Source organism: Centruroides sculpturatus, unplaced genomic scaffold, assembly GCF_000671375.1.
Source record: "Centruroides sculpturatus isolate CEXI.00-Female unplaced genomic scaffold, Cexi_2.0 scaffold949, whole genome shotgun sequence".
NCBI lineage: Eukaryota > Metazoa > Arthropoda > Arachnida > Scorpiones > Buthidae > Centruroides > Centruroides sculpturatus.
The window spans coordinates 117,965-141,320 of NW_019385251.1; the positions used below are offsets into that span (position 1 = coordinate 117,965).

The window sequence follows — 23,356 nt, forward strand, 5'->3', positions numbered from 1 at the left end:
ATTATATATAAATTAGGTACTGTACATATAATTATATATTAATTATATATAAATTAGGTAGTGTATATATAATTATATATTACCTTAATTTATTGTAACTTTATTATAATTATATATATATACTTTCTGCCGTCCAGCGCCACGCTACAGAGAGTTTAGGCGAGTAAGTTGTTTACTATCGTCTGTACAGTATGTAGATTAGGTACCGTAAGTCTAATACAGTACTGTAATTTTATACATTTCTTATTCAACGGCCATAAAAATTAGTTATATTAATGATGTCTCCACAGTTCAACGAAGTTTTTGCAGAAAAATAACTTATTAGAAATCGCGGCCGCGGTTTGGTGCGCTGCTCCGCGACGAAAACGAGCTTGAGCAATGGCGACGTCGAACGGTGCACACTCGGTAAGTAATTGTACAATTTTTTGTTTATAGCGTAGTTTATACGGATTATTTCCAAAAAATATACGTATGTTGGAAATGTTGAGTCGAATTAGTATAGAATTGATTAATTTTATAGAAGAAAACCTTTCAAACAGTCGTAGTCCGTAAACTTCACACGTGTCGGGCTGTGATTGGNATGATTAAGCAAAAAGTAACAATAGCGAAAATTAAGATTATTACATTATAGTCAATCTTGCTTGTTTTCACAGAATGCAAGAATTAGGTTTCTCTCTTTCCAGGCTAATTAGAAAATTTTTAGATGGGTCTAAAATTATGTTGAATTTTCTGCGAAAACGCAGAAAACCGCCTGAAAATCTTTCTCGTTGCTTTCTCTTAACACTTCCATTCTTAACACTTCTATTGTTACTTAACACTTCCATTCTTATACTTCTATTGTTACTTAACACTTCCATTCTTATACTTCTATTGTTACTTAACACTTCTATTGTTAAAGCCTTGATCCTGTCTCTTTCCCCGCGGAAGTAAATTTCAAAAAATCCCTTCGTAGTGTGCGTTCTCGTGACGTACCCTAACTGTGCACCAAATTTCAAGTTCCTACTCCTAACCACGCTGAAATGCTCACGATGAAATGCTCGTACACACCCGCGGCACTTTCCGTAGGATAAATGTGCTATGCCAGAAACCTTCGCGGAAGTGTATTACACAACTTCCCAAAGTTTCGTGGCAATCGGATAAATAGTATAGTAATGCATGAAGGAGACACAGACATACATTCGTTTATATATATAATATAATATAAAATAATCTTTCAGAAATTCATTGATCGAGGTGAAATGATAATAATAGTAACAAGCGCAGAGCCCAAACGGTTAGCCGTTAAAAGTTTAAATTTGGTACACGTTAAGGATACGTCACAAGAACGCACACTAAAAAAGGATTTTTCGAAATACCCCCACGAGGGGAGAGGGACAAGTTTACGTAACACATTAAAAGTGTTAAGTAACAATCTATGTTTCAACAATAAAAGTGTTAAAAATGGAAGTGACAATAATGGAAGTGTTAAGAGAAAGCAACGTGCAAGATTTACAGTTGCAGATGCGGTTTTTTTTACGTTTTTGCGGGAAATCGAATATATTTTTAGACACATCTAAAAATTCTCTAATTAGTCTGGAAACAGGGAGACCGAATTCTTGCATTTTGAGAAAACGGGTAAGATTGGCTATAATGTGGTAATATTAAACCTCGGTATCGTTACCTTTGCCCGAACAACGCCGGGCATATCTGCTACTAGTAATATACAGTAGACCGCCCAATAACACGGGTTCCAATAATTACGATTCCTATAAGACGGCGAAAAAATTGCGACGGTATCCGTACAGATCTGATAAAAAAACTTCTATAATTCCGTAAAACGTCATCGGGCAGCCGAACTACTTTTCGCGTCCAGCGCCACGCTACAGAGAATTTAGGCGGGTAAATTGAGTTTACTATCGTCTGTACAGTATTATACATTAATTATATATAAATTAGATAGTGTATATATAATTATATATTACCTTAATTTATTGTAACTTTATTATAATTATATATATATACTTTCTGCCGTCCAGCGCCACGCTACAGAGAGTTTAGGCGAGTAAGTTGTTTACTATCGTCTGTACAGTATGTAGATTAGGTACCGTAAGTCTAATACAGTACTGTAATTTTATACATTTCTTATTCAACGGCCATAAAAATTAGTTATATTAATGATGTCTCCACAGTTCAACGAAGTTTTTGCAGAAAAATAACTTATTAGAAATCGCGGCCGCGGTTTGGTGCGCTGCTCCGCGACGAAAACGAGCTTGAGCAATGGCGACGTCGAACGGTGCACACTCGGTAAGTAATTGTACAATTTTTTGTTTATAGCGTAGTTTATACGGATTATTTCCAAAAAATATACGTATGTTGGAAATGTTGAGTCGAATTAGTATAGAATTGATTAATTTTATAGAAGAAAACCTTTCAAACAGTCGTAGTCCGTAAACTTCACACGTGTCGGGCTGTAATTGGCAAGGACTCGTACAAAATCGATTCCTAAAGAACAGAACGTATCTACCGTGTTATAGGGGGGTCGACTGTATTATTGCTAGACACTTTGAGTGGTGCTAAAAGAAATATTAAGAGAAATATGTAAGAAAATTGCTAGATTTGTAGTGGCAAATTATTTTCTGCACACATTCCAATCAAGTGTAAAAAGTCAAATTCGGATCGTGAAGTTCTCTAAGAATACGGTCATAATAGCGATGTTAAACTTTTTCATATATGTTTAAAATATTCATTTTCGTCACGTGTTTATGTAATTCTTATCAGATTCTCAACTTAATTTTTTTATAAACTATAATGTGTTATTCTCTGAAGATAAAAGTTCTTTTCCGTTAGCTGATATTATTGTATAATGAATATATTATGACAAAATTATTAAAAAAATAGAAAATGTGCATTATTACACATTTTATATCTTCTGTGTTATATTTTTAATGAAATTTTTATATTAATTTCTTGTAGGAAATAAAATAGAACAAGATCAATACACTTCTTCGAGAATTATTATTGGAATTTGGCTACTGGTGACAACCGTACTTATATCAGCATACAGAGGTGTACTCTTTTTTTACAATACTTATCCCGCTTATGAGAAAGTACCGAGAACAATTGAAGAACTCTCAAATGCAGTCAAAAATCATGAATATTCTTGTGGAACTCTCTCACATTCGGCATTCGAAAAAATGATGCTGGTAATGTTATTAATATATTTTTATTTTTATATACATTGATTTACATACGTAAGAAAGATCATGTCGAGAACAAATTAAAATATCAAGGATAATTCTATTACATTATAAAATATATTAATAAAAATGTAGTGGAACGATTTCGGAGAAGTTTTATTTAAAAAATAGATTAGTATAAGTAAAAAAAAACATGTTAATGATTTTTTTATTATACAGGATACTCCTAAAGAAATGGCAAGCATTTTAGGTGATTACATACGAAATAACCAAGATAAGACCTTTCCTACAGTAAACGAAGGAATTGAATATACACTACAACATAAACATGCATACATTACATCTATCGGTATTGTGAATTCATTACCGATTGAACAGAAAAAATTATTAGTAATTTCAGAGGAATCGTTTTCAACTTATTCATTAGTATATCCTATGAAAAAACAATTTAAATTTGAAAAACAATTTAATAAAATGTAAGTAGATACTTCTATATCATTAAAATTTGTCGATTATTTAAATGTAAACATTTAAGTTTAATATTTCATTACTTATTTTTGGATACTCCTTTCATTTTTTCATATATCGTGACTTCATGCATCATTGCTTGTAAGTAATTAAAAATTGATATTTTAGTTTTTTTTATGCATTTCAAAGATTTGTGAAGTAGATCAGAGATTAAGAGTTTACATCTTTCTTCTTCATTTTATTTCATCTCTTTTCTTTAACAATTTATTAATATACACTAACATTATTTGATCCCTGTCCCGAAGCAATGTGAATAATTTAAGAAATTTTTATGAATGTCTAAAAAATCGCGACATTCTTTAAAAAAATTTTGTTAATGTATTTTAAAAATTTAAGAAAATTATATTTTTGGGATATCACATTTTTTTACATGACTCATTAACGTTAAGAGCCAGAGAAATACAAGTATCTGTATTAAATGAATTTCAGATTGATGTGTCAAGAAACAAGATCATAAACTTAACACTAATTTAAGTATTTGGAAAATCATTCAAGAAATTTAACGTAAATAAAAATTCATAATATTCGGACAAAATACATTAGCGTCGCAACATTTATCTTTCTTCGGAGGAATATGTTCAAGAGTACTTACAAATTAAATATTTAGTTCAAAAATAGAGCAACGAGTTAATTAACTTTTTCAGCAACATTTTGTATCTGCATCTGTTATTATATTTTACTAAGAAAAACTTTTTATATTTTAAAGTATTTTTGAGGGTACATATGAATTTTATTTAAAAAAATTCAAATGCGAATAACAAGTATACTTATCATTTAATCTGGCCCTACTGAAAATACACCCGATTTGCTTTATCTCCTCGTCTTTTCACATTCAAAATTTAATAGCATTTAATTTCCTAAATACCACAACTTGCATGTAAAATTTCAAAAATTTTCGACAAAAAGTACAGGAGTCATTCAACTTCAAAAAGAGTGAAGAAAATTGTGCACCTTTCACACATTAAGTAACATCCATGTATACAAAAAATCTTTAAGATTTTTTGACCAATCGCTACTCTTTATCTCTGTGATTTACCACAGTCAAGAGTGAAAAAATTTCCTTAATTACTATATCTATGTGAAGTTATTTCCTGTATGTAATTCATGCGAATGTATATTAAGCCACAAATTATATCTTATATGTTTTTTTATATAGTTTATACTTTACCATTTTTATTGTACATTCTAATGAGCTAACGTGCGTTTTTACAGACAAATCTAAAATTAGTTTTTAGAGTTTTTCACTTGAAGTAATTCGTAAATAATTTCATAATAAGAATTATGAAATTATTGTTGGGTGAAGACAAGGATTATGAAGATTGTTGGGTGAAGACAAGGATTATCTGAGAGAGCTGACAAGGGGACACTTCTCTAAAGTACTTTCTATCAGGGAACTGGTTTCTAATTTAATATTTGATAGGTGAAAAAAATTTTAAAAATTGCACATGGCCTGTCTGTTTTTGATTATGCATGAATCATCCACTATCAAGCAATATTGAGTTGTTTCATCGAAGCGGCCACTTTTTTAATACTCTTTCTGCCCTGTGGGCACTAAGAGGGCCTCTTATAGTATGCACATTATGGGTTCGGCCAGGCAACAATGGGGCGACCAGGTGGTGAGGGATGGGGGCCCGACACATCCGAACGGACCACTCCTCGAAGAATTCCTGGGGATTCGTTGACCCATCTGAATTCGATCCCGAGTCCCCCAGAGTGGTAGGCTGCCACCTTGACCGCTCAGCCCTTCGGCCGATCGAATCGACCACTGGTCTGCACTTACTTGCATTTCAAACTAAGGAATTATTCCTTTAGTTGCTGTATTATGGTATAGATTGCTTCTTGTTCTTAATACTGTCGTTCATTTCATGTGCCTACTTGGATTTTTTCTCAATGTCAAAGTTTAAAGTTATTATATGGGTTGGAACAAAGAAAACATTAAGACGAATCTGTTAACCGTTCGTTTACTTATCGAAATTTATCACATTGTTTTTTATCACATTACATATAAACTATTTTTATAATAATAATAAAAAAACATCAAAACAAACTATGCCTGTGCATTTTTTCCTGTTTACATTAACATTCAATTACTTTCATTCCTACCTAACAACGTTTAATAAATTCTGAAAGAACATTAGGACTAAATACATAAAAAAATTAATAGTAAATTTACATCTGTTAACTAAAACTGTACTGCAATTAAAGGAATTTTTCATATTATACACCGATTAAAAGTGTGTAACGGTTTTATTTCCTGAACTTGTTTCGACTTCATTTTTTATAGAAAAGATTAATCTTTACTAATATCCGAAATAATCTTTTTAACATTATATAACCCATTAGCTACATTTGTTTCTCTTCAAATGAAACTAAGAAATCCAAAAAATTAATTTTATATATTAAATAATTATTTCCACTCAAACGCGAATCTAACATCCATAAATACTGCTGGGAAATAATTTTCGCAAAATACAAAAACACTTCCAGAAAGTGCTTTTACAAAAAAGTATATAAAAAAATACAAAATAATTTAAAATAAAAACTTTTATTTGAAAACATTTGCAAGTATTTTTATTCTTTTATTTAACAAGGCGTGAAAATTCACACTGGCAATCTATATTGTTTACAAACTGGTTGACCTTGATAACAGCTATTGTCAGCTTTTCCGGTTAGTTCCCATGTATAGTAGGGGAGATCGGGGCAACTTCGGCATGCGGGGCAAGTGTGTCAAGCGCTTTTTTTAAAAAACAAATTAAAAGGAGACTTTGGTTATAGGTTAGGCAGTTGAGTTTTATTGGTGGCTTGTTGAGTGTAGTGTTTTTATTGTTCTCCAACAAGCGTAGTTGAATTATCAAGCAAATTTTCATTTTCGTTCAATTCCATATAATATTTTTTTTCCATTTATATTGAATTGGCAGGTTTTGTTATAATTCCATGATAACGAAAGTTACTTTTCCTGTTAGAAGGATGTAACTTCAACTTATTCACGTGGCCAGATCGTGGCTTGGCATTCTGTTCTCAGGGTTGTACTTAATGTTTCGAAATCATGACTAGCGGGGTAAGATCGGCAACATAAAGCCACATTAGAAGCAAAGGATAAAAATCAAACAGATGATAAATGAAAACATGTTTGCATTTGTTATTCATGTATATATGTCTTTGAACTTGCATTTCGTTGTAATAATATTAAATGGGTGTTGGATTTGTATTTCTTTGTTTTAATAGTGAATTCCAACTTATACATTGTTAATAACATAATTTTATATACGTGCCTATCTTGCCCCATTACTGTTGCCCCTATACCAGGGGCAACTTTAATAAAAATAATTAAAATAATTACAACTTTACAAAAAGAGAGAAGTTGCCGATCTTGCCCCTATACCCGGGGCAACTTCGTCAATTTCTCTCTTCTTGTAAAGTTGTAATTATTTTAATTATTTTTATTTCCAAACTGATTTTAACCAGTTCTATAGTAAGGTAACATTCCAATAGACAATATGCAAAGCTTTTTTTTCAGTTTACAGCAGTATTTATTACACAAAATTTAAGTAAAGCTTAACATGCCGATCTTGCCCCGATCTCCCCCATATCTAAGGGAAGTATTGGTTTAAAGCAGGAAGGAAGCTAACTTACCGCATCTGTTCAAATACAGTAAACCCCCCTATAAAACTGGTTCCTATAACCTGGGTTCATATAACATGGGGAAAAATTTGCGATGGTATTTGTATAAACACGGTAAAAGAAACTCGTATAATATGGTAAAACATCATCGCCAGCTCGTGTCACGACAAGATTGGTCGAATTTAGACCAATAACGGATATTGCACAAACAGTTGAGTTTAAAGTAGCAGCAGACCTACTAAAAACAATTTATTATTTAACGGCCATACAAATTATATTTATATTAATGATGTCTCCAAAGTTCAGCGAATCTTTCTAATAAAAATAACTTATCAGAAAACACGCGCTCGCTGTTCAATGCGCCGCTCCACAATAAAAACAAGATTAAGCAATGGCATCGTCAAGCAATGCACACTCGGTAAGTAAACCTACAATTTTTTGTTTATAGCATAGTTTATATGAATTATTCCCAAAAATATATGTGTTTTGGAAATGTTGAGTCAAATTACTCAGTCTAAGATCAATTAATTTTATGAAAGAAAACCTTTCAAACAGCCATAGTCCCTAAACTGCATACGTGCTACGCTGTGATTGGCTAATGTATTTCTGTAATTATAGGGGGTCTACTGTACTGTATTTCTTTGCTAAAAAGTAAAAAGTAATTTTTATGCAATTAAATTATTAGGGGCCCGAATAAAAGGTGTGGAAAAAATATTGTATCGAACAAAAAACAAGAAAACCTGCTGATGTCATAAGAACATTTTATAGCGTATTTAAAAAATTTTACCGAAGTCAAATCGGTCAAAAGATGTTTGGAAGCACTTAATTAATTTGATTAAAAAAACTCTCATAAAAAATAGCACAAATAATTAAGAAATTGTCCTAAAATATTTTTGCAGCAAAAATTGTTCATGAAATATGCAGGTACCACAGATAACGATGTATACATGCTGATCCATACATTTTTGAAAAAGTTATAAGTGAATGCCTATGCCCGAGATAACTCGAGATATGGACATTTACAAATTTACTACGAGAATTAAATATTAGTTTCAGAAATTTAGAAAATTATTTATTAACAATATTTTTGCCGAATAATAAATAATATAGTATATATTTAATTCAGATTTTAATTTTTCTTTCATATAGAATTACAAGATTAGTAGATAATGGGATATACAAAAAACTGGAACGGAACGATTTACCTACGGATGAAAGCAGCAACAAAGAAACATATCACTCACTTAGTATGGAAGACATTTGCAGCGCTTTAATATTATTGGTATGTGGATATGGTATTGCTGTTATAAGTTTACTTGTTGAAAAACTATTAAAAAGGAAATAATTTAAATTATTTTAAGAAAAACTAAAAAAATATCAATATTTGAAAAAATAGACACAGTTATCTTATAAACATATTAAATCTACTGTACAATTATAGTTGCACCAAGAACAAACGTTTTTTCAAATAAAACAATTATCATGTTTATTATTTCACGACATAAATAAAGTTACTGGATAATATTACAATACATTATTGTGAAAATTATTTACACACGCGTGACTGTCAAATACGAGCTAACAAAAATAGTCAATTGTTAAAATAAAATAAAAAGTGTTAGTTACCTCTGCATTAAAAGCAGTCAAAGCCTTTTGGTAAATACTTTTTCAAAATAAAGATTACCAGACAGAAAACATATGAACAGGGTGATTCAGTTATTTAATAGAATGAAGTAACGCAACACGTAGACAATCTGTACAGGCACTTTGAAAAATAAAACAAAAACTGTATATATATCACCTCATATAAATAAATACAAAAGAGGAGGCTTTTGCAGACACGGTCGCTCTATTACCTGCTTTGTTCCCGATTTTATTGAAGCAGCCGTCTTTCAGGAGAACGTGTTTAATCACCTGCACGATTTATACCAAACATTAAATATTTATTCTTAGAGTTATAATTGGACTAATTTTTTTTTCTTTTATAAATTTTAAACTTTTATAAGCACAATTCTACAGATCTATCACGATAACTTTCAGAAGAATTTCGTATGATAAACTGATCTCTTTATAAAAATTGGAAACGTGAAAAAACTCCACGTGAAAAAATCCACGTGGCTGAATGTTACTGAAGTTTAACTCTCAACTTGTGTTCAGTGGTTTAATTTACTCGCCAGTGACAAGATATTCTATAGAATAATAGAAAATACTAAATGTATATTAACTGTAAGATTTTTTAGAAATTGTTCATAAGAAGAAAAGATGAAAACTAGAATATCATTTAACTAAATAACCAAAACTAATAATACCCACCTATATTTAAAAAAAACAATTGAAATTTGTAAAAATAAGAAGAACAGAATATGATTTGATCTGTACCGTTACTTTGAATAATCAAGAAATTCATTTCTTCGTGTCGATGTGATTTAAATGTGTTGCGCATTCTTTATTGCCATTGTAGCTATAGAAACACGACTTCATACTTCTTTTTTAGTTGAAATTCGTGAGAGTTTCTAATTAGAAATGAAGTATCGACATTGTAGTCATTTAAATAGTAAACCGATTTATAATACTTTGTGTTGTGTCAAAAATTAAAATATTAAAAATTAAAAATTAAAAATAAAAATATCTTTGAAAAAACTGCATCTGCGTCTTGCACTTCGCTTTCTCTTGACAATTCTATTGTTACGTAACACTTCCATTGTTACTTAACACTTCTGTGAAAGTCTGAAACCCTTTTCTGTTTTAAAACAGTATAAACCTCGGGACTTTCTCTTAAAGGGAAAAAGGAGAACCACTGCGGTCAATGACGGAGACGCTCTCCCCGAATAAAAAAGAATAATTGTTTAAAGGTAATTCTATAGACGTTAATATCAACAAGACGGAAATAAGAAATGGTTCTTGTCCCCTCTTTGGTTGCACGTGGCACATGGTTACAGCAATAAATCGACTTGTTCACAGTCAAACGCGAAGTTTGATATAATCAATATCCAGATCGTTGACCAGTTTACAGAAATTATTGTCAGCTGAATGTTAATTTATGGATGAGAGCCGTCAAACCTATACAAAGTTATATTATAAAATCGTATCTTCCAGACACCAATATCAATAAATTAAACAAACTTCTCTGTGTCAGTTGTCCGTACTAGCTAGATCCAGACATCAAAACACTAACAGATGTCCGTATAAATCATTAATAATGTCATAGTTCTCACCTCCTCAAATTTGGTATAAAGAAGGCTCCAGGCCAGTTATTGAGGTGGCCTTTAAGACAACAAGAATTAACCGATCAACTACCTTTAACATTGACCGCCAACGACAGACGACGAAGCAAGATTTTACAATCTACAACTTAGTAAGTTGAACTCTCTTTTTTCTCTCAAGTAGACTAGGACTAATTAAAAAACAAATATTAATGAGGATAAGAGACTCTACTCTGTCGGAAATACGGAAATACGCAAGATGCAATTCAGCTGACCACCAATTGGAATTGCGGTTTGAAGTTATTATTATAATAAATCTTGTTCTTTGTAATGTTTTTACGTAGCATTTGTTAATTAAATTTATATAATATCTTAAACATCTTTGTTTACTCGTACTCGGCCAACACCTTATCGATTTATCTGCGACCTCCCACTCGATTTTCGCCCTCCTAAATCGCCATTAACTGACCCTGTTAGCGGGACTCACCGTCCCGTTGTCGGAAAACGGTTTAAGCTTTGATGCTTAATTAAACCCTGATTCTCACACTTCCATTGTTGATGGAAGTGTTAAGCCTTAATCCTTTCTCTCTCCCCCGCGGAAAGAAAATCGAAAAATACCTTCTTAGTGTGCATTTTCGTGACGTACCCTAACAGTGTACCAAATTTCCACTTTCATCTTTTAATCGTTTGGGCTCTATACTTATTATTATTATTATTATCAACCCATCTCGATTATATATATAGATACGTGCAATTAGTTTACATAGATAATGGGTATATGTTTACGTTAAATCAGTAATTTAGTGCATTCTTCTAGATACTCTGTCTGCCTGACTCTAATGCGACCGCTTACGTATGCGACTTCTCACGATACAACAAAACGCTCATGTGGTGCGACAACTGTGTTAGAACTCCGAAGGTATCGCTTATCCGGTGCCGACCCTTCGGTCACAGTAGTGTATGTACAAATTAAAATATCTCGTAAAGTTTTCATTATCAAAAATTTTTCAGATTGCTTTGCTGATACAATTCTCACAAGCAGATCGTTAGATTTGGAATTTTATCAGCATTGCAAACAGCAGACTAATGACATTTTCAGTACGAAATTAAATACAGCCCCTGCAAACGTTTATTACTGAACAGTTGAATAAAAAAATATAGAATTACACGGTCAGTAAAGTAAATTATAGTTATGGTATTGTGAAGTAATTTAAAATTAAATAAGGTTTTATTATTACAAGATGAAAGGTTGGTTCCAGGTATACCTAGTTACTACCGAGCCTAATAAGAATGAATCAAAGCGTAAAATAACTTGAATTTATAGAAGATTAATAATAAAGTTAAAATTTTTCTTATCATAATTATGAAAAGAGTAAAGTTAATAATGTGTCATGTTAGCTTCTTTTACTTCTGACTTGATGTCGTGACTCTAAACTACTACAATGGAAAATCCATTTGTAATTATTTTGCTATTTTTAAATTACAAAGACAGCAATTAAAATAATTACTGTTTTCCCATATAAACAGAAGACGAAAATAGTAATTTTCCATACGTTTATTATTATTGAAATAATTGCCATCAGACAATGTTTCATATTATATTAGTTAATAAACATAAGTAAAATCGAAGTCAAAATAGGGAAATAAATGACTAACACAAGACACCGTATTTAATTACAATAATTTTAGATAATGTCTTGAATACAAATAATTATAAATGATAATTTAATTATAAGTGTTCTTTGCTTTTGTCATTTCAAAAACACATCTATTATAATAGATAGTGTTTATTCCTGCTAAGAGAAAATTACTAGTAATTATCGAAATCTATTATTATTCAAACATTTATGATAAATAAAATGGTTAATCTTCTGTTCTATAAAAAATATTTAATTATAGGCTACTGTTGAAGACAGATCTATATAACAAAGTATTGTTCGTATGTGAACTTATGAATTTCCTTATACAAAGGGGTACAGCAGAAACTTGCGTGTTTTTCCCAAAGTAGTAAAAGTTAAAATCACTGGCTGACTTTATTTGTCTTCATGCTTCAAATATAGAAACCGCCGTAAAAAATTTTGAAAATTGCTGACAGATGGCACAGGAGTTATTAATTAAAATTGGGTGAACTCCATTGTTGCCGTTCCTAATACATTTGTGCTTTTCTGGTACATTTTGCCCTTTCCAGTAAATTGAAAGTACATTTAGATTTTTAATACATTTTCAGTACATTATAATATTTCAAGTACCATTTACGATACAAAATAATATTTCACGCCTTAAAGAAAAAAATGAGAAAAAATTAGTTTAATAAAGTCTCACTAGTGTCACTGCTTGCTAATTTAAATTAGCCAATCACAATATACAAATGGTGTGTGTCCGTCGACGTCAGCAACATAGATAGTTGCACGTGTAAACGATCTTGACTCAGTGGTCTTCTTTCACACGTTCAGTTGTCTGCACATTCTCATTAGAACCTTGATAAAATTTTTCATGCCACGTGGTCCAAACAATTCAACTCCGTCAAACAAAAATAATGGACAGGTAAGGAAATCAATGATTTTAAACTTTTGTCGTCAATAATATCAAAATATCCGTTAAGTCAGAAACAAATTATTACAGAAAATAGTTTTGAAATTGTACGAGTATAAATAATATAAATACTTTTATATTATTTTCTACCACTATAATTTAATTCTTAAATTATGAACTTCAATTTTAGTAATCGTAGTAAAAGAAATAAGGGTTAATGTTACGTATGGTTCCAAAATGGCCGCGCTTCCGACTGTTCCAAGGTCTATATAAGAAGATCAGGACACGCGTGATCTACTTCTTGAGCTGCCATTTTGGGGTTTTTTGAGTTGCATGTTTTAAGCAAACTTGTACGAGCAGTCAGTTTTATATGACATTAATTAAACTAAAATTGCATAAATCCTGTAATTTCCAGTCAAAAATATAATAATAATTTCGGATGATTATGCAACCCCAATTTTATGTAACGTTTTCATCAAATAGTTTAAAAGAAACAAGCATCCTTATCTTTTGCTGTCATGATTGAAATTAATTAAATAGGTACTAAAACTGATGCAATTACGTATATACCACTTCGTAAAGTGATGCAATAACATCAAAAAAATTTAAAGTATAATAAAGAATAAAATAATATAACAAATTTATAATTATTTTTTTAAAGCACGATTGGTTATAAAATTAAGATGAAATTCAATAGTATTATTAATAAATGTTGTCATTGTAATGCTCATTTTATAATAAGTAATAGATGTGTAGATATATTTTTAATTTTAAATAGCTTTCAAAAAATTCCAAAAATAAGATTTAAAATTAAATTATTTGACAATAAACTATATATATAATACTTTGTTTACGTGCCTATATATATATAGGCACGTAAACAAAGTATTCATAGAACTAGTACATTTTGAAGGAAAATAGTACATTTTTTGAAGGCGCTTCAGTACGTTTTGAAATTTCATTGCGGCAACACTGGTGAACTCACTGACCAGATATATATTATATTTTTGATTTAAAAGACAGTATAATTTTTAATTAATTACTTTTCTCGTATTACACGGTTTTTCAAATTTACAGTATTCCAAATAATCTTCAAATCTTTTAATTAATTTTAATTTTTTTTTGTTGAACTAAGAATATACCAAGTGTTCAGTCCTGGGGTCAGAGTCTACTTTCTAGAACTACTGTGGGTGGTACGTTTACCACCTGACTTCGGTTTGCCTGTTTGTAGCGAGAGTCGCCATTTCGTATTTTATTTTGACTCGGTTCTCAGTCCCCCGAGTACCTACAACTCTGGCTTTTTATATTCACGCATGATTTTGGCACCTAATACTCTATGCCAAATTGCAACTGCTGACATGAACTCCTTCATACTTCTAAGCTGGTAACACAGAAGGCAGTACGATTTTATAAACAAGACATAGTCTTGTCAATAAATAATATTTTCGAAAATAAAATATTCACACAGAAGTTGAAAGAATAGCACGGGATGGGTCGTCGGTACAAAACTAGCGAAAATTATAATGATAGAAGTAATGAGTATTTTAGGACATAGTTTCACAAACTGTTTGCTCACGAGACCCAATAAATATATTTGTAATGGTTTGAAACAATATTAAAAAATTAATAATATGTACTGTACATAATAATATGTATAGTTATATTTGTGATTTCCAGTTTTAATTTCTCCAATCGACTGCCCAATAATGTTATATCGACCTCAGGAGTCGATATCGACCATTTTGACGATCCCTTCTATAAACCATGTTTCATATTATACATGAAACAGAAATAAATAGAACAATCTTATTTGCTTTTTAATATTTGCTTTTTAGTGTCCACATTAGGAATTGTATTTAAACGGAATGTTATTCTGATAAAATAAGAAAAAAATGTGCCATGAACTGTAATGTATATCGAATTTTTAAAACATATAAATATCGAGAAAACTTTTAATTACTGCTTTTAATTTTTGACACAACACAAAGTATTATAAATCGGTTTACTATTTAAATGACTACAATTTCGATACTTCATTTTTAATTAGAAACTCTCACGAATTTCAACTAAAAAAGAAGTATGAAGTCGTGTTTCTATAGCTACAATGGCAATAAAGAATGCGCAATACATTTAAATCACATCGACACGAAGAAAAGAATTACTTGATCATTCAAAGTAACGGTACAGAACGAATCATATTCTGTTCTTCTTACTTTTACACATTTCAATAGTTTTCTTAAATAAAGGTGGGTATTTGGTTATTTAGTTAAATGATTTTCTAGTTTTTATCTTTTTATACGTTCTTTTGAAAGTATAATGGTAAAATTTATTATAAAAATGTATTAATAATAAATGGTCGATAATAGTTCTACTGGAAATATTAATATATTATAAAATGAAAGAACTTTAGATTTATTACTAAACAGCAGAATTTACAAATGCAATTAAATAAATAAGTAATTTTCTGAAATTTCTAATTCAATTTCAGTTATCACCACTAATAATTTTAACAAAGATTATTGAAATGTGCATTTAATTGCATAAAATTTTACTACTTTCAATTCAAACAATATAATATAGTGTAATATAATAGAAGGGTTAGAAGTACCAAAGAATGTAATATTCTAAATGTTTGTTGTTATCTTTCCCCTGAGCAACATCTGCTAGTAATATATAAATGAAAAGTACAGTATCTAAACAAAACCATTTCAGATGTAGAAAACTTATGCCAAGTGAACATATATGACAATTAAAGATAAGCTTGCAGCTTGATGAGAAATGTAGGAAAGTATTATATAGGTAAACATCTTATGGGTTCTGCTTTCAAGCGCTAAGCTTATCTGTAATACTCATACATTTTTACATTGAGTAATTTATTAAAATTTCAAATGTTTTGTTTTAATATCAATTGTTTTTGTTAACTAATTTAATTATTACTTCAACATCAAGAAATATGATAATCGACGTTTGATATGAGTTTGTTTTGTTTTCATGTATTTTTCTCTTTATAAGCATAAAATTAGGCCATAAAACAATATTATCTCACTTGAAATCCATCGTAATCTTTGAAATTTAAACCAGACAGTTTACCTCGCTCCTAACTGATAGAGAAAAGTGCTCAGGTTTAAAATTTGAGTTTTATAGACTTAGTAGTTTTTTTCTGTACCAGCATAATACCCGATGAGGAAAATGAAGGATAAGAAGGAAACACAGCTTTTTAAGAATTTTTGCACTCTCGAATTGCTTATATTTCGGCGACTGCTCTACAGAAAATCTTGAAATTTTGCAATTTTTTTTAAAAAAAACAATTATCTTTGGAACGAGATATTTGGCATTATATTGGTTGTTGGCGGGGACGGAAAAATCGGCTTCCGAAAATCGATTCCTGTATATAGGCTTATATTCAGTCAGTAACTAATAATTGGTAGGGGAGACAGTGCCATTTCCTTTAATGCACCATAAATATATAAACCAAATTAAAAATTTACGATCGAGTTGCTTAACTCTCTTGGCAACATTTAAGACTACTTATGTGGCACAATCTCTTATGATATTTTATTATTAAAAACTTTCTAAACTACTGTAAAATGACAAAAAACTTAATTTAGAAAGTAAGAGTTAGTTTTATAGAAAATTGTTAATGCTAGTAACGAGGTAATTTGTTATTAAGTCCAACCTCACTAGATATTCATACTTCTCTCATTATCTCTTTAACTCAAACTTCAACAACCAAAATATAATATTTTTACGAACAGTTTTAAATTGCTTTGAAAAACACTTCTTAAACAAAGGTAAAAAATTGGTAAAAAACTGCACAATGTTAAAAGAGATCAAGTGCCAGCCTTTTCTTGTAGGTTCTGACACTTAGGTTCTGACAAAAAAAATAAAATAAAATAGCTTCTCTTTTGTTTAGCGAACATAGGATTTCTGTTGCTATTATATTGCTATTCAAATTTACATTTAAAAATATTTGGCAATATTATTTTATTAAAAAATTTTGATATTTTGCATAATATAGTAATATAATATTGTCACCAGAAAAATATTACTACAGAAACAGGGAAATAAAATATTTCTGAAGAACATCATTAAAAATGCCATTGTATACTATCTTATTGTATTGATTACAAAAAGAACCGTTTTATTGTGTATTGTGCTATTTAGAACAATTGATATATCGTGATCTAGAGTATTTTCATTTTAATAACAATTGATTATTTTACAAAAATATAGTTTTATATTAAAATAATTCTTTACAACCTGAATAGCTTAAGAGCAATTGCGCATTTAAAAAACACAGTTCAATTATATACACTGTTCTGTGGCACTAAATTTGGTATAGTACTAATTACTTTCTTAATTAAAATTGTCAAATTTCGTAGTAAGTGTATTTAGTAGAGGATAAACATAATTTTCATAACACTTCATGTTTTATTTGTGTACTAGCAGATGAGCCCAAAGTTGCTCGGGAAAATAGTAACAATAGCAGGGTTAAAAATAATTACAATTAATTTTTTTTATTTCGAATCTATAACAATAATTAATTACAGCATTAAAAAACTTTACTTTGTAATCAAGTGTTTTTATATAAAAACAATACAAAAATCGCAAATTAAAAAAACTTGAAATATTATTAATAATATAATTAATTTATATAAATTATATTAAGTGCAAAGCCCAAACGGTTAGGAGTTGAATGCTAAAATTTGGTACACAGTTAGGTTACGTCATGAGATTGTACACTAAGAAGAGTTCTTTCGTAATTCTCCTCAGCGGAAGAGAATTAAATCTTACCCTGAAAAACTCGGCTTCTACTGTATTATTTTAGATGCGGTTAATTGTTTTTTTGCGGGGAATCCCAAAAAAATATTTTTAGACCCATATAAAATTATCTAATTAGTCTCGTAACATTGTTGCACCCGGTGAAAACGGGTAAGATCGGCAATAAAGTAATAATCTTAATTCATTTACTGAAAGACAGATATAAATATCTTACTTTACAATCGAATGGTACAATACAGTTATTTTTGCCAATTTTATGAAAGAAACTATAACTGTTCTGTAGAAAATGTTTTATAAAATTTTAAATGGAGAATACGATTTCGTCATTTACTGACGTCCGTGACCTATTTTATTTTATAAAACTTGAATTAGTATTATATTATAGGCCAATGATTTACTTCCATGATTTTCAGCCAGTCGGTATATTAGCCGATGACACATAATGGGTCTACTTGTGAAAATAAACTATAAAATTTATAAATTAAATAAAGATTTTTTAATGTAGTTATTTTTACTAAGTATTTTTCCCTAGAAAAGTTTTTATGAATGCTCTTTGTCTAGTAGTTCTGAGTCCGGAACGGTTCTGACCATAAACTCCTCACCTGTACAATATAAAATTATAAAAAATACTGGCAGCAAGTATCGACAAGTAAATAATGTGCACACAACAAATATTTCAAGTACAGGAAAATTGAGAGAAAGCAATGTCTCATCGTTAATATCCGAAACAAGCAGCGTGTCTTAACAAGGTTTTGAGTCTCACTTTTTTTTTTAAAGTTTCTTCACTGATACTTATTTAAAAACCTTTAACGTTTAACCAAATTATTGTAGATTTAATGACTGTAAGACACAAAGTAGAACTCGAAGACGTTTTCTGTGACAACGCTCCTTTTCCCAAATTATCATTATAGTCATATTGCTTTATCCAAAACATCTAGTAAACGTAGTCTTTGTAATGTGGGCATTCTTCACATGTTGAGTGTTCCTGTAGAAACTGCATCCAGTATACCTATGCCACAACTTTTGAAAGTTTTCTTTAAGTACATGTTTTTGCTCGACGTTTCTTTTCAACCTGGTTTCAACAGTTTTTATGAGATATTAATTATCATATTTCATAAAAACTGTTGAAACCAGGTTGAAAATAAACGTCGAACAAAACATGTAATTATTGGTATTTTTATTGTTTCTACTGCTTGTTTTTAAGGAGAGTTTTTCTTCAAAAGAAAGGATGAAAACGACTATAATAAAACATAAATTCTCTAAAATAAGTTTTGAAGTTTTCTGTGTCAATCGTCATTATAATAAACGAATTTAAAATAAAAATATATTGGTTAATTTTTCGAATAACTTTTATTTTTCATCTTTTGTTATTATTCAGATCTTATCTTTTTCGATATTGTTATTCACGAAACACTATTTTTAAAGAAATTCTGCCATGTTTTGTTCTTAAAAATTATAGATATCTTTTTCATATATAGAATTATATAATTTCTATTCAAAAATTACTACAATAGCTGTATATAAATACAGCAGTTTCGTGTATTGTAAAGTATAGAAACCACTAAAATTTATTTGATCGAAACGTTTTATTGTGTTTCGGGCTATTGAAAGTAATTCATACGCCGTGCTTTTATACAATACTTGGTATTCTTATAATAGATGTTGATTATGATATGAAACGAAACTTCTGACTATTTTCCAAAAGTTAAATTGTTAATATTGGATGTGAGTTAATGCAGTAGACAATAAAATTATTCGCACAATTTACTTAACTTTACATATTATTACTAAAATTAGATTTATAAATAATTTGTTAAGTAATAAATATTCCTTGGATAACGTATACAAGCTGTGTTGATAAAACTGAAATATCAGGTAACTAGCAGGTAGGCCCGGCTTTGCTTGGGCAAAAGTAACGATTGCGAAGATTAAGATTATTACGTTATAATCAACCTTATCCGTTTTCACAGAATGCAGGAAAGGGGTCCACTTGTTTCCAGGCTAATTAGAAAATTTATAGATGGGTCTAAAATTATGTTCGATTTCTCGCAAAAACAAAAAAACTGCATCTGCTTCTTGCACGTCTCTTTCTCTTAACAATTCCATTTTTATCTAACACTTCCATTGTTGACACGTCCATTGTTTACACTTCTATTGTTAAGTAACACTTCCATTGTTGTTGGAAGTGTTTAGCCTTAATCCTCTTTCTCTCCCCCCAGGGGGAATTTCGAAAAATATCTTCTTAGTGTGCGTTTTCGTGACGTACGTTAACTGTGTACCAAATTTCAACTTTCAACTCCTAACCGTTTGGGCTCTGCACTTATTATTATTATCAACCTGTCTCGATTATATATATAGATTTGTGCTGTTACTTTCTCTGCTGTGAATTTAACAAAAGGGAAAGTAACAACACAAAATATTATATATGTATATAAGATTTTTTACGCAAATATTACAGTGAAATATTACAAATAACATTTCTTGTTATTTGTAATGCTTGACTTTAATTAAATAATAATTATTTTTTTTCAGTACAATAAATATGAGTTAAGTTGTTTCAGAATAAAATAAAATTGTATTTTTCATTATAATAAGTCAACAAAATGAAAAATATATGTATAATTTCACGAAAAAAAAACAAATAGAGAATTAAGAAGATAAAAAACTTTTACTAAAATCTAATTACATATAGATTTGCTAATGTAAGACTGCCACTTTATCTATTCGTAAACTTTAATACAAAGCTTCTTATTATCCTGTAAGGTATTTTAAGACATATTATAATTTTAATCACAATATTTCAATGCTGAATTAAACATAATGTATATAATAAACTTGGTATTTTAAAAAAGGAATTTTATCTGTATTTAAACAGTGAAACTATGGTTAAACTCCTATATTATCGATCGTTAAAAATTGAAAAGCAACTCTCACGAATCTGAAGGAAAAACTAATTTGAAAGCATATTTGGTTTCTATAACTACAATAGCTGTAAACAATAGGAAATGAATTCATGTCACATTGACGTCAGAAATGTTTGGTCTGATAGAAGGTAATGGTCATCAATAAATAATATTTAGTTTCTGCCATTTTTCTGATATTTTAATTATCGTTTTTCGAATAGAGGTACGTATTATCAATTCTAATTAAGTTTAACTTTAGTATAAACATTATTGTACTCAATTATACTCTGTCTTAATTAAGCTGACGTGTAGCAGCAGTTATATCTTTACTGTGTTTTCAGATTTTACACGTTCATACTATAAACAGTGTTATTCTGATAACTAAAAAGTATTATACAATTAAAGAACCCTAAATAAATTTTATGATGGAAGTATATTGTTTAAAAATATATTAGAATTCACCAATAGTTTACCTATCTTGGTAGTTTTTGTTACCTTACTTCGTCTAAGAACTTAGTTAAACAAGGTTTAAAATATTTTTTGAATCTAAAGCCGATATACTCTATTTTGTAATTCTAGTACTGAAAGAAAAAATGCAGAAAGAATAATTTTAAGGTCAAATAGTCATTAGAAAGAGAAGTTATTACATTATAAATCGTAAAGTATGTTAAATTTATTTATAAAGATTAATGGAAAAAGTACAAATAAATATAGACTATATAGAAATTATTATCGTATATAAATACATTTATGAAAATATTCAAATTTATCTCAGTAATTTTTAACCATTTTAGAATAAATTGAAAGTAGTTTTAAAGAATAATTATGAAGTTACATTATTTCTTGGCAAAGGTTACCATGAAATTATTTAACTTCATATTACGAGTAAGAAATAATAATTCATCGATAAAAATTTAAATTTGTAAAACGCAATTTAGAAAAAACTTGTAGAGGAGAAGGTGGTATTATAGAATTTCATATTTATTATAGTAAATTGTAAACAAGCTATCATAACTACACTTGCACTTTTTATGCGTAAAGTACTAGTATCTATCTAACTTGATGTTTCTAATTAGATTTTTCGCTACTGTAAACTTAAGTATGGTTTTTGAAGGCTTATGTACAAAAAGTCAGAAAGTAAGCCGGTAAACCGGGTAAACCGGGTGGCAATATGGAACCGTAATGTATGTTTTCAAAAACTGCTTTAATGTATCCAAAAGTAAATAGGAAAGTACAAAGAATGTTAAATAATTAAAAAATTATTTACTCCAATGTATTTTATCGTAAAAATGATGTAATAATAAGGTGCGACTATGCAGACACGAATTTAGAGCGATCGATTTACTTATCGCAGAGGAAAACCATGCAAAAACGAGAAGCGATAAATAACGCTGGAGAGATCGAATTTTTGGTTTTCGCACATATCTGACAGGTTTTGATATTTATCCCCTCTCGCCTCCTCTCGCCACATATTCTCGCTCTCTCGCGTCTGCACAGTCGCTCCCTAATAATAATAAAGAAATGTTCAAAGAGAAATCTAATCATTCACAAAAGTCACAAGTATAATGCTTATATAGTGTTAGGTAACTATTTTTACTTTTTTCATTTTTGTTTTGTTTTTTGATTTATCTACCGCATACCTTTACAAAAGTTAGACGGACTCCATATTAAAAGCACCAATAACATCGCCATCTTGAATTATGTCAGTCAAGACCAAATTTTAAAATACGAGAACATCACACAGATTAATATGTACCCCTAAGTCTTTGGAACGGAATACATGCACCAGTGAACCTACAACTACTATTTTAAAAATAATTAAATTAACTTAAAATCCAAAACTTTCGAATTTCAAGAAAACAAAAATATGCTAATTCACTATGGACAACCGTTTAACTGAAGTAAAACGTGTTTTCCCCTTGCTATGGTTATCTGCTTAGTGCAGTTTAGCCAAAATCCGCTACAGTTCGCCTTTATTATCAGTTTGAAATGGAGTGGTTCCATAATACCACCTTCTCCCTATATCTTTTTTTTGTTACTTTTATTTCCAGTGGAAGTGGCACGTGGATTGTTAAAAACACTTGGCAGAAGGAAATTGACAGTGGGCTTAGAACTAAAGACAGAAGTTTCACTAATTTCATACTTTAAGGGAAACGAAAATTTAAGATTGAGAACTGATCAGAAGTTATGAAGTATTTACAGTTTTTTACGTTATTTATAATTATTAATATCGTGAGACATGTGAAGTGCGGTATGTAAAACTTTTAATAAAAATACTTTATATTATGAAAATCAATTATTTATAATAATGTATAAATTTGGTTACGTTTTTTTACTTAGGGGAGACCGGGGCAACTTCGGCACGCGGGGCAAGTTTGTCAAGCGCTTTTTTTTTAAACAAATTAAAAGGAGACTTTGGTTATAGGTTAGGCAGTTGAGTTTTATTGGTGGCTTGTTGAGTGTAGTGTTTTTATTGTTCTCCAACAAGCGTAGTTGAATTATCAAGCAAATTTTCATTTTCGTTCAATTCCATATAATATTTTTTTTCCATTTATATTGAATTGGCAGGTTTTGTTATAATTCCATGATAACGAAAGTTACTTTTCCTGTT

At 29.8% G+C, this 23,356-nt stretch overlaps 1 protein-coding gene across 1 annotated transcript in view; it reads left to right on the plus strand.

Moving 5' to 3' along the window:
* LOC111636731 overlaps positions 1-23,356 on the plus strand; it is a 57,486-nt gene that overhangs the window by 18,121 nt on the left and 16,009 nt on the right. The window contains exons 2-4 of the mRNA XM_023382041.1: positions 2,953-3,182; positions 3,396-3,652; positions 8,475-8,607. Of these exons, the coding sequence (XP_023237809.1) occupies positions 2,953-3,182; positions 3,396-3,652; positions 8,475-8,607 (620 nt within the window). The remainder of the gene's footprint in view (positions 1-2,952; positions 3,183-3,395; positions 3,653-8,474; positions 8,608-23,356) is intronic.